This window comes from Saccoglossus kowalevskii, chromosome 13, assembly GCF_978046115.1.
Source record: "Saccoglossus kowalevskii chromosome 13, keSacKowa6.1, whole genome shotgun sequence".
Lineage (NCBI taxonomy): Eukaryota > Metazoa > Hemichordata > Enteropneusta > Harrimaniidae > Saccoglossus > Saccoglossus kowalevskii.
This window is the reverse complement of record NC_140653.1, coordinates 10615258-10629761: the sequence shown is the minus strand read 5'-3', so window position 1 is coordinate 10629761 and position 14504 is coordinate 10615258. Positions and strand designations below refer to the sequence as shown.

At 36.8% G+C, this 14504-nt stretch overlaps 1 protein-coding gene across 1 annotated transcript in view; it reads right to left on the bottom strand.

The window, feature by feature from the left end:
- The window catches only part of LOC102808380 (band 4.1-like protein 4A), a 64796-nt gene that overhangs the window by 10832 nt on the left and 39460 nt on the right, over positions 1-14504 (bottom strand). Inside the window, exons 13-16 of the mRNA XM_085506906.1 lie at positions 11731-11814; positions 11280-11402; positions 5815-5868; positions 365-487 (exon numbers count right to left, since the gene is read on the bottom strand). Coding sequence (XP_085363032.1) covers positions 365-487; positions 5815-5868; positions 11280-11402; positions 11731-11814 — 384 coding nt within the window. The remainder of the gene's footprint in view (positions 1-364; positions 488-5814; positions 5869-11279; positions 11403-11730; positions 11815-14504) is intronic.

Genomic DNA, 14504 nt, shown 5'->3' with positions numbered 1-14504 from the left:
ACATACATATCATAATCAGAACATGTGCACAGACATACATATCATAATCAGAACATATGCACAGACATACATATCATAATCAGAACATATGCACAGACATACATATCATAATCAGAACATGTGCACAGACATACATATCATAATCAGAACATATGCACAGACATACATATCATAATTAGAACATATGCACAGACATACATATCATAATCAGAACATATGCACAGACATACATATCATAATCAGAACATATGCACAGACATACATATCATAATCATAACATATGCACAGACATACATATCATAATCAGAACATATGCACAGACATACATATCATAATCAGAACATATGCAATAAATTGTACTTACTCAACACTTGTATAGGGAATAAAATTGAGATCACTTTCTGTTTGTCCAATATCTGGATCAACCAGTCCATATGTAAAATGTTTCTTCAGCTCACTGCTAGCTCTTCTAGCCTCTATTGATCGCCTAAAGTTAGATTTATTAATATTAGGTTTCACCATAGATTATATTCTATGGTTTCACAGCCATTTGTGAACCCACTGCATTTGATCAAATAAAATGTATATGCAAAACTGAGTAGAAGAATCCTACATTCGTCAGATATTAAGTACACATTTCACAGCATTATAAAACTTTCTAATAATCAACAAAGCATTGGGATCACCATTTTTTTCACCAGTATGTATTCAAGATGGCCGCTATTTTGGGCTAAACAAAAGATAAAATTACAGAAAATAAAAACAAATTTTAATTATTGCCAAAAGTTGATGTCAGATGTTATGACATTATTAAATTTCCCAAAATGTAATAGTTCCTTTTACACATTTTGAAAATAAGTATAATGCCTAGAACATTTTTGAACCTGTGCACACTGCAGTCATACAACACCCTTGTTATCACACTGCAGTCACAAAACCCACCTGTTATCACACTGCAGTCGCAAAACCCACCTGTTATCACACTGCAGTCACAAAACCCACCTGTTATCGCACTGCAGTCGCAAAACCCACCTGTTATCGCACTGCAGTCGCAAAACCCACCTGTTATCACACTGCAGTCACAAAACCCACCTGTTATCACACTGCAGTCACAAAACCCACCTGTTATCACACTGCAGTCGCAAAACCCACCTGTTATCACACTGCAGTCGCAAAACCCACCTGTTGTCACACTGCAGTCGCAAAACCCACCTGTTGTCGCACTGCAGTCGCAAAACCCACCTGTTGTCACACTGCAGTCGCAAAACCCACCTGTTGTCACACTGCAGTCGCAAAACCCACCTGTTGTCACACTGCAGTCGCAAAACCCACCTGTTGTCACACTGCAGTCGCAAAACCCACCTGTTGTCACACTGCAGTCGCAAAACCCACCTGTTGTCACACTGCAGTCGCAAAACCCACCTGTTGTCACACTGCAGTCGCAAAACCCACCTGTTGTCACACTGCAGTCGCAAAACCCACCTGTTGTCACACTGCAGTCGCAAAACCCACCTGTTGTCACACTGCAGTCGCAAAACCCACCTGTTGTCACACTGCAGTCGCAAAACCCACCTGTTGTCACACTGCAGTCGCAAAACCCACCTGTTGTCACACTGCAGTCGCAAAGCCCACCTGTTGTCACACTGCAGTCGCAAAACCCACCTGTTGTCACACTGCAGTCGCAAAACCCACCTGTTGTCACACTGCAGTCGCAAAACCCACCTGTTGTCACACTGCAGTCGCAAAACCCACCTGTTGTCACACTGCAGTCGCAAAACCCACCTGTTGTCACACTGCAGTCGCAAAACCCACCTGTTGTCACACTGCAGTCGCAAAACCCACCTGTTGTCACACTGCAGTCGCAAAACCCACCTGTTGTCACACTGCAGTCGCCAAAACCCACCTGTTGTCACACTGCAGTCGCCAAAACCCACCTGTTGTCACACTGCAGTCACAAAACCCACCTGTTGTCACACTGCAGTCGCAAAACCCACCTGTTGTCACACTGCAGTCGCAAAACCCACCTGTTGTCACACTGCAGTCGCAAAACCCACCTGTTGTCACACTGCAGTCGCAAAACCCACCTGTTGTCACACTGCAGTCGCAAAACCCACCTGTTGTCACACTGCAGTCGCAAAACCCACCTGTTGTCACACTGCAGTCGCAAAACCCACCTGTTGTCACACTGCAGTCGCAAAACCCACCTGTTGTCACACTGCAGTCGCAAAACCCACCTGTTGTCACACTGCAGTCGCAAAACCCACCTGTTGTCACACTGCAGTCGCAAAACCCACCTGTTGTCACACTGCAGTCGCAAAACCCACCTGTTGTCACACTGCAGTCGCAAAACCCACCTGTTGTCACACTGCAGTCGCAAAACCCACCTGTTGTCACACTGCAGTCGCAAAACCCACCTGTTGTCACACTGCAGTCGCAAAACCCACCTGTTGTCACACTGCAGTCGCAAAACCCACCTGTTGTCACACTGCAGTCGCAAAACCCACCTGTTGTTACACTGCAGTCGCAAAACCCACCTGTTGTCACACTGCAGTCGCAAAACCCACCTGTTGTCACACTGCAGTCGCAAAACCCACCTGTTGTCACACTGCAGTCGCAAAACCCACCTGTTGTCACACTGCAGTCGCAAAACCCACCTGTTATCACACTGCAGTCACAAAACCCATCTGTTATCACACTGCAGTCACAAAACCCACCTGTTGTCACACTGCAGTCGCAAAACCCACCTGTTGTCACACTGCAGTTGCAAAACCCACCTGTTATCACACTACAGTCACAAAACCCACCTGTTGTCACACTGCAGTCGCAAAACCCACCTGTTGTCACACTGCAGTTGCAAAACCCACCTGTTATCACACTAGTCACAAAACCCACCTGTTGTCACACTGCAGTCACAAAACCCACCTGTTGTCACACTGCAGTCACAAAACCCACCTGTTGTCACACTGCAGTCACAAAACCCACCTGTTATCACACTGCAGTCACAAAACCCACCTGTTATCACACTGCAATCACAAAACCCACCTGTTATCACACTGCAGTCACAAAACCCACCTGTTATCACACTGCAGTCACAAAACCCACCTGTTATCACACTGCAGTCACAAAACCCACCTGTTATCACACAGCAGTCACGCAACCCACCTGTTATCAAACTGCAGTCATGCAAACCACTCGTTTTCACATTGCAGTCACACAACCCACCTGTTATCACACTGCAGTCACACAATCCACCTGTTATCACACTGCAGTCACACAACCCACCTGATATCACACTGCAGTCACACAACCCACCTGATATCAAACTGCAGTCATGCAAATCACTCGTTTTCACATTGCAGTCACACAACCCACAGTCATAGTACTGGTATAGTAATTTGTCTAATATTGAAATGGTACAATATTGGGTACGGTCATTGTAATGGTGGAGTAATTTATCATAAAATTGTACTAGTAAAATAATTTCTCAAACACTGTAATGGTACAGTATTGGTTACTGTCAATTGTACTGGTACAGTAATTTGTCTAAAATTATAATGGTACAGCATTTGTCACTGTCATTGTACTGGTACAGTAATTTGCGTAAAATTGTAATGGTACAGCATCTGTCACTGTCATTGTACTAGTACAGCAATTTGTCTAAAATGTAATGGTACAGCATTTGTCACTGTCATTGTACTGGTACAGTAATTTGTGTAAAATTGTAATGGTACAGCATTTGTCACTGTTATTGTACTGGTATAGTAATTTGTTTAAAATGTAATGGTACAGCATTTGTCACTGTCATTGTGCTGGTACAGTAATTTGTGTAAAATTGTAATGGTACAGCATTTGTCACTGTCATTGTGCTGGTACAGTAATTTGTGTAAAATTGTAATGGTACAGCATTTGTCACTGTCATTGTGCTGGTACAGTAATTTGTCTAAAATTGTAATGGCACAGCATTTGTCACTGTCATTATACTAGTACAGCAATTTGTCTAAAATGTAATGGTACAGTATTGGTTACTGTCATTGTACTGGTACAGTAATTTGTCTAAATTTAATGGTACAGTATTGGTTACTGTCAATGTAATGGCACAGCATTTGTCACTGTCATTGTACTAGTACAGCAATTTGTGTAAAATTGTAATGGTACAGTATTGGTTACTGTCATTGTACTGGTACAGTAATTTGTGTAAAATTGTAATGGTACAGCATCTGTCACTGTCATTGTACTAGTACAGTAATTTGTGTAAAATTGTAATGGTACAGCATTTGTCACTGTTATTGTACTGGTATAGTAATTTGTTTAACATTGTAATAGTACAGCATTTGTCACTGTCATTGTACTGGTATATTAATTTGTCTAAAATGTAATGGTACAGTATTGGTTACTGTCATTGTACTGGTACAGTAATTTGTGTAAAATTGTAATGGTACAGCATTTGTCACTGTCATTGTACCGGTACTGTAATATGTGTAAAATTGTAATGGTACAGCATTTGTCACTGTTATTGTACTGGTTTAGTAATTTGTCTAAAATGTAATGGTACAGCATTTGTCACTGTCATTGTACTGGTACAGTAATTTGTCTAAAATTGTAATAGTACAGCATTTGTCACTGTCATTGTACTGGTATATTAATTTGTCTAAAATGTAATGGTACAGTATTGGTTACTGTCATTATACTGGTACAGTAATTTGTGTAAAATTGTAATGGTACAGCATCTGTCACTGTCATTGTACTGGTACAGTAATTTGTGTAAAATTGTAATGGTACAGCATCTGTCACTGTCATTGTACTAGTACAGCAATTTGTCTAAAATTGTAATGGCACATCATTTGTCACTGTCATTGTACTGGTACAGTAATTTGTGTAAAATTGTAATGGTACAGCATCTGTCACTGTCATTGTACTAGTACAGCAATTTGTCTAAAATTGTAATGGCACATCATTTGTCACTGTCATTGTACTGGTACAGTAATTTGTGTAAAATTGTAATGGTACAGCATTTGTCACTGTTATTGTACTGGTATATTAATTTGTTTAAAATGTAATGGTACAGCATTTGTCACTGTTATTGTACTGGTATATTAATTTGTTTAAAATGTAATAGTACAGCATTTGTCACTGTCATTGTACTGGTATATTAATTTGTCTAAAATTATAATGGCACAGCATTTGTCACTGTCATTGTACTGGTACAGTAATTTGTGTAAAATTGTAATGGTACAGTATTGGTTACTGTCATTGTACTGGTACAGTAATTTGTCTAAAATTATAATGGTACAGCATTTGTCACTGTCATTGTGCTGGTACAGTAATTTGTGTAAAATTGTAATGGCACAGCATTTGTCACTGTCATTGTGCTGGTACAGTAATTTGTCTAAAATTGTAATGGTACAGCATTTGTCACTATCATTGTGCTGGTACAGTAATTTGTCTAAAATGTAATGGTACAGCATCTGTCACTGTCATTGTACTAGTACAGTAATTTGTCTAAAATGTAATGGTACAGCATTTGTCATTGTACTGGTACAGTATTGGTTACTGCCATTGTACTGGCACAGTAATTTGTCCAAAATTGTACTGGTACAATAATTTCTCTAACACTATAATGGTACAGCATTGGTTAGTGTCATTGAACTGGTACAGTAATTTGTATATTAGAATCGTATATAGTATTGGTTTAGATGAAATATAAGAATTAAACAAACATAAGAACATACATGAAGTACATAAAAACAACAGTGCAAAGAAGTTAGAATATCACAGAACTAAATGATGTTAGTAAGTTAAAAGTGCTACACATACGATCGTTCAATTCTCCATCTTTTTTCAGGATTGTCCTCTGTAGTGGGAACAGACCTGTGGAAGTGAAAAGTTGTATTAGCAAAGACACTGTTACAATTAAAGTATGATCACTGATATTTTAAAAGAAGGGTGCCAATAATATTTAGTAAATGATTTACAACATATCCTCGGGGGCGGACATCCAGGCATTTTCACCGCCTGGCAACCCTCGGCGGTGAAAACAAAGGCCCACAACTCGCAGAAAACGGTACTTTGGGATGATTGTTGAGACTCCTCTGAACAGTGTAACAAGATTAGCCCTACGTGTGTAACATATATAAATTTGTTCAGGATTACTTCAAAGTTGAGTTTGTGTTGTTTTCTCGAATTTTCACCGGCTCCACCGGCGTTCCACAGCAGCGCGCACAGAGCCCATAGAAATACATGTACAGTGGTGCGCGTCGTAGCAACGTGGAACGTCTTGTGACGTAGCTCCGCCCCCGAGGATATTAAGAAGATATCATGTACAAAACCTTTCATATCATTGATATTTCATAGTTAACTTAATAGAAAGAAGAGTGCTTACATAATAGATGATTTGCAACATATTTACAATGTGGATAACATGTACACAGTATTTTTCATAACAATTAGCAGTTAGGATAAAAGACTAGAATCAATATAGACAGGATTACTTAGTGTTTTATATTATCATATATCAATACAAATCTATAGTTTAAAAAGACAAATACGAATGTTCAGTCTCTTCACCATCTATGACCTTCTACACTACCACCATGATAACCATCTTCACTACTACCACCAATGTGACCACTACTAGTGTGACAAACTCTACCATCAATCTACAGTTCCCAACTACCACCATCTCCACCACCAAAGTGACCACCCACAACTACTGTGACAACCTCCACCACTTGTGTGACAATCTCAATCCATCAATCTACAGTTCCCAACTACCACCATCTCCACCACCAAAGTGACCACCCACAACTACTGTGACAACCTCCACCACTTGTGTGACAATCTCAATCCATCAATCTACAGTTCCCAACTACCACCATCTCCACCACCAAAGTGACCACCCACAACTACTGTGACAACCTCCACCACTAGTGTGACAATCTCATTCCATCAATCTACAGTTCCCAACTACCACCATCTCCACCACCAAAGTGACCACCCACAACTACTGTGACAACCCCTACCACTTGTGTGACAATCTCAATCCATCAATCTACAGTTCCCAACTACCACCATTGAATTCCAATTTAGATTAGTTACCCCTAAGTATTTAGAAATCTTTTGAAAATGGCAATGTAGATGTCACAGAACATCAAACTCAGTAAGTCAACAGGAATGACAAGAGAGACTGTTGAATGCATGACGATTTAGGGGTCACAGTTCCAATAAATGTAATTTTTGAAGGACCTCAGTCTCAGTAGGCTGACAGCAATGGTAGATAATAGGTAGATATAATTAAAGAAGTCCTGGACCATTACATACTACCATCACCACAACTACTACTAATAAACAATATTTGCTTTTCTGAATGCGCATCTCTAATATAAAGTTTTGTGGAACCAAATTCAGCAGCTGCAAGCGGCAATGGCAAGCATGAAGTTACCTGATACTACTTCTATACTCTCGTTGCCATAGCAACTACTATTAATATTTGTTCTACAGGTGTATAGAAGCCAATACATTTTGTGCACAAACAGTTTTGTATTGGTGGTATTATACAACACCAAATTTTATAGTAGGGCAGCAATTGCAAGCCTAAAGCTATCTGACACTAACAATATTACTTTCATCGTGGATATACTACTACTCTAAAATCTGTAATAGAAGCCGCATCACTATTTGAAGCCATACTTATTCTTTTTCAAGTTTCTGAATAATTGAGAACCAAAAATTCACCATTTTTCATGTTTGTATGCAAATAATAAAAGCTGTATCCTCTATATTGTATTTTATCATTTCAATAAAAGTCACGGCTTTGAATACAGATTTGACAGTAGTATTGGTATTACAACTACTATACGTGTACAATATTTGCTCTAGTAGAGATGCATATAGACTTTTTTTCTCATTTTTTAAAATAATGCATATACATTGTATAGAAGCCAAAACATTTTGGGGTTGTTTTTTAGGTATACTCATTGACTATAAACTATGGTGTCTATCAGACACGTAACTGCAATTTGTAATACAGCTTGGTCTTGCACTTCTAATAGAGCAAATACTGTACACACTACGAACAAAATCCAAATTCCATGCAATGCATAACATGCATATGATATTTATTTTAGCTGACATGCAAACAACAAACAAACAAACAGGAGAATACATGTAAAAAAATTACAAATGAATGAACAGCTGAGATGAAAGTACATGAAATTGAAATACATATAGCTACATTTTACACTGTCAGACAACTCCACTGAGTGCAATGGTATAAACAATGGCAGGTTCTCTCCCATAATGCATTGTGTATATGTGCAGTAACACACTCAGTAGAGAAAAATTTGAATTTGGCTTCAATGTAATGTGGTGGGAAGCACAGTGTAGAATAGCACAGCTTTTTGATGTCACTACAAATAGTGGTAATACAACGTTTTAACAGCTAAACACAACAACTAAAACCTGAGGGGTCATCACCTGCATATACATAGGAATTGAGTCCCAAATGATGATAACAACAAACGCAAAAAATATGAAGGCTCATGGATAGATGCTTGTTTGTAAACAATGACATGCTATGACAATTTGCCAAATGTGCAGGTGACGACTCCCCTGCTTTAACGCATGCAGGAACACAATGATAAAGATGACAGCCATAGAAATATATATTATTTTAAAATAGATATAAAGCTACTTATTTACAGAATATGATATATGACAATGAACATAAATAAAGATAAATGAAATGCCAACATCAAGGATTTCAACAGAGATATAAATATTACAAAACAAAAATAAAATGATACTTGATAAAATTATGCAATTATTGACACAATCACTTATTAAATATAACACACAAATAAAACTTAATACACGACAGAGTAACGATGTACTGCATATGTGAATGAATAAGTATATATGGCACTTTTGCTACACAGTATCCAAGTGAAAGTTGTGTTAATATGTACCTCCTGATTTTGTACGCCACCAAATCAGATCAAGTCATGCAATTAATATTAATTAAGTGTTTTATTTTATTTCTATGCTTTATTTCCTATAATTTAAGCAGTAACTATGAGTTCATATTCAAATGTAATAGATTGTCATACAGAATGGTTGATTGACTAATGACTGATTGCTTATGTATGACCTGTGACCTGCAACCTGTGTCTATGACTCAATTTGGAAGATTGTTAATCTATGAACCATGGAGATTGATATTTCATGATATATGATTGCGGATTTAAAATTGGTGATTGCTGCCGTGAGCAGGAACAGTGCTTTATGTGGCAGGCATGGAAATAGCTGCAAGTGTAGCGCATCACAGAGCACAGTTCAAATTAATGAGGTTGTATAGTAGTTGGGTGATGGCAATAAATTATGGTGGTGGGGATATAGTAATTGTTACCCATAATTATTACCCATATGCATGTGATATATAAAATTTGTGATAATATAACAAATAAAATTGTTGTCTTTAAAACCTAATTGCATATTATAAATGTAATATGAATAAAAATATTTGTATTTGTCTAAAATAAATATTATGGTAATTATTTATACTGCATTATAAATATTATTGTGTATCCCAAAAAAATTATTATTTTAAAATAAATCATTAATACTGTGTTACTGTAATCTTCCCTGTTCAAGAATGTTTTGAATAACTGAAAAGTTAGGAAAATAATAAGATATTGAAATCTACAACATTGGTCTACAATCCATCGACCTGATACATATTTGCAACATTGGTCTATAATCCATAGACCTGTGCTATATTTGCAACATTGGGTTACAATCTATAGACCTGTGTTATATTTGCAACATTGGCTACAATCCATAGACCTGTTACATATTGCAACATTGGTCTACAATCCATATACCTGTGCTTTATTTGCAACTCCATAGACCTGTGCTATATTTGCAACATTGGTCTACAATCCATAGACCTGTGTTATATTTGCAACATTGGCTACAATCCATAGACCTGTTACATATTGCAACATTGGTCTACAATCCATATACCTGTGCTATATTTGCAACTTTGGCTACAATCCATAGACCTGTTACATATTGCAACATTGGTCTATAATCCATATACCTGTGCTATATTTGCAACATTGGCTACAATCCATAGACCTGTTACATATTGCAACATTGGTATACAATCCATAGACCTGTGCCATATTTGCAACATTGGTCTATAATCCATATACCTGTGCTATATTTGCATCTTTGGTGTACAATCCATAGACCTGTTACATATTGCAACATTGGTCTATAATCCATATACCTGTGCTATATTCGCAACATTGGTATACAATCCATAGACCTGTGCCATATTTGCAACATTGTCTACAATCCATAGACCTGTTACATATTGCAACATTGGTCTATAATCCATATACCTGTGCTATATTTGCAACTTTGGTGTACAATCCATAGACCTGTTACATATTGCAACATTGGTCTATAATCCATATACCTGTGCTATATTTGCAACATTGGTATACAATCCATAGATCTGTGCCATATTTGCAACATTGGTCTACGATCCATAGATCTGTTACATATTGCAACATTGGTCTACAATCCATGGACCTGTGCCATATTTACAACATTGGTCTACAATCCATAGACCTGTGCCATATTTACAACATTGGTCTACAATCCATGGACCTGTTCTATATTTACAACATTGGTCTACAATCCATAGACCTGTGCCATATTTACAACATTGGTCTACAATCCATGGACCTGTGCCATATTTTCAACATTTGTCTACAATCCATAGACCTGTGCCATATTTTCAACATTGGTCTACAATCCATAGACCTGTGTTATCTTTTCAACATTGGTCTACAATCCATAGACCTGTGCCATATTTACAACATTGGTCTACAATCAATAGACCTGTGCCATATTTTCAACATTGGTCTACAATCCATAGACCTGTGCCATATTTTCAACATTGGTCTACAATCCATAGACCTGTGTTATATTTTCAACATTGGTCTACAATCCATAGACCTGTGCCATATTTACAACATTGGTCTACAATCCATAGACCTGTGCCATATTTTCAACATTGGTCTACAATCCATAGACCTGTGCCATATTTTCAACATTGGTCTACAATCCATAGACCTGTGCCATATTTTCAACATTGGTCTACAATCCATAGACCTGTGCCATATTAAATCGGCCTACAATCCACTGACCTGTGCCATAATAAGTTGGCCTACCACAAACCATAAAATGACTATAAATATTGCATTACTGACCCATTTCGTAAATCTTTAATAATTGCACTATGTTGTGGATTATTTAAAGCATCTAAATGTTCCTGACGTCTTTGAACTAGCCTCCACTGGTCCTCAGATTCCACCATTCTGTCTTCAGAACGTCTATAAAAGATATAAATCCAGATTACTTGGCCATTTGGTGTTGCATAATGTAAAATTAACTGACCTCATCAGCTCCCACAAATACAGAATTGTGATATGCATTTATTTCAATCTTTAAATTCAATTTTTACATTTAGACAGGCTTGTTACTGTAAATGACAAGTAAATGAAAATGGCTAAATATTATAAGAATTGGTCACGAATTCCACTCAACAATAGATCAAAGCAGGCACACACCAATAAGCAGGACGTATGAAGCAAATGTGGACCACAAAGGCCAATGGACAGAGAGAAAAAGACTGAGAGGGGTAAAATGGCATCTACTTACCTCCGTCGTCGTCTTCTGCCTTTGTGGCTACTTCTACTTTGATCTGAATCACTACCGCTACTGGCTGCACTACGTGAACCTGATCTAAGTAGTGTAAACATAATAGTTATGATTAATATATAACATAGCAAAAGTATCACAACCTTGCCCATTGAAGATCTAGAATAAGTATCAATAATGGATGCACAATCTTTTTCTTGCATGACAAAAGCGAGTAAAAAGTACGGAAATAATACCATAAAATATATTTAAACATTTTTTGTGTAACATACTGGCTACAATTTAGGTGGGAACAATTCTAGCCCAAAATGAACAAAAGTAATAAAAAAAAGTAATCTTATTTACAAAAAAAATAACATTCAAGTTTCTCAAATAATACTATATTTACTGTATTAATCTTGATGTCCCTCATAGAATAACACAAATTATATAACTACAAGAAGAAGACAATTTTAAGTGAAATTCAACCAATAACCTAAAAAATCAAAGAAAGCTTAGAAAGAACTCCCATGTGCTGAGAGTATTGGAGACACATTAAATATAATTCGAAATTACTTAGCTGAAAACTAATTATGCAAATCAGAAAATTAATATGACCAGATTTGAGTGTAAAACTAATGAGGTCTGCGCAATGTAACAGAAAATCTATGTCTCCAAGTTTAATTGAAATGTGATTAGAACCAAAAAATTATGAATTATTATGCTTATTAGGGAATTAATATGAACAGATTTTTACCCCAAACTAATTAGGTTTGTACATTGTCCTAGAGCATCTTTGTACTAAGTTTCATTGAAATGGAATAATTAGCACCGTGAAAACTCCAAAATTTCGACCCCTCTAAAAATTTGACCGCCTATTTATTTGCCGGGTTTCGGTGTTTTATTTACCTCCAAATTTTCGACTCCACTAAAAATTGCCGACTCATTCTTATTCGAAAATTGCGACCAGTTTTAGTTTTCCCCCAAACGAAAAAAAAAACCGATGTGAGCGTTCAAACGGGACCTTTCTCAAAGGCATGAATCCGGGTTTCTGATTGACTGAGAGATTTTTATTTTATTGGTAACGAAAATATATTCTAAATAAACGAAGTTTCAAATAAAAACGAACACAAAAATCTCGGCATGCTGCGTTTCTGAATTGTTGATTATTACTGTACTCAGTAGTGATTATAATAATGTACACAAAATAAATTTGTTGAATGGTTATGAAATACAAATAAAAGTCAACTTAGTTTCATCGTAAGTGAATGATTCCGGTCTCGTATAAACGTTTGATGCTGTAGGATATCCGCCATGTTCTCTTAGGTCAAATAGGTCAAATCGCTAATTAACCAATCAAAAAGCTGGATGTTGCGAAAACGGCATGATTTTTTTTAAATAAAAAAATTAGTTGTTTTTAAAAAATAAACTGGTCATCTGAAGAATAATTTAACATTGTTCACAGTGATAACAGCTCATTCTCGAAAGGAAGCTTACCCGCTCACGCTAGTCACGATAAAAATCATACTCGTGTACTCTTGAATAGACAGACGTCAATGACTACGGTAAAACTTAGACTCTATTTTAGCCGGCAGGATTGATTGAAATGTCCGAAAAATGACGCCAAAATACACCTTAAAAGTCCCATTTTATTTTCTTAAATCCCATTATATTTTTTAATCCAAGGGCGAATTTACGGCAGAATTTGGTCCCTCAAATCACCGGTACGGTGCTCAAATAAGGGACACGTGAGCTTTGATTCTAACCGGATACATTGCACTGGGTCGGGGAGATCGTTTGCTAAACTTCCATGTATCTTTTGTCCAATGGGTACCTGTACTTCGAACATTCGCAAGTTTTCCTAGGTAGTGCGAGACAGCTTTGTCTTTTGACCTATTAGTTTTGTGCTGACCTCTTCTCCGCGTCTTGATGTTTTGTTTTGCTTGTCATAATACTCACTGATTGATGACTTTGTTTAGATTTTGAGTTACAACTTGGCCACGACCTTTGCTTTTACCGTGAAACATGAGGAAGTTTACGTCAATTGACGGACATTGCATTTTTTAAAAACTAATGAAGCACACTGTCTATCATCCCCATTTTTTTTTGCTGATTTCTATTCTGAAAAATTCGACTGTCCGAAAATGCACCTTAATTTTGACTCTAAAAACACGTCACATTTCTAACACAAATTATTTAAAACCAGTCGAAATTTTGGAGTTTTTACGGTACTTTAGATATCAGTGTGAAAGATTAAAATTGGTTAATTATGCAAATTAGGTAATTAATATGTACAGATTTTAACCCACAATTATTCAGGTCTGTCTATTGTCCTACAGCATCCATGTACATTCATTGATATGTGATGTATAGTACCTGAGATATCAGTGTGAAAGTTGGTTAATTATGCAAATTAGGTGATTAATATGCACAAATATTTACCGGAAACTAATTGGGTCTGCATAATTCTAGATTCATTGAAATATGATGATTAGTACTTTAGATATCAGTAGAAAAGCTGAAAATTAATTATGCAAATTAGGTAATTAATATGCACAATTATTTACCCTAAAACTAATCAGGTCTCTGCATAGTCCTAAAGGATCTATGTACCAAGTTTCATTGAAATGCGATGATTAGTACTTGAGATACCCGTGGAAAAGCTGAAAATTAACTAATTATGCAAATTAGGTGATTAATATGCACAAATATTTATCGAAAACAATCAATCTCTGCATAGTCCTTGAGTATGTAAGTACCAAGTTTCATTGAAATGTAATGCTAACTACTTATAT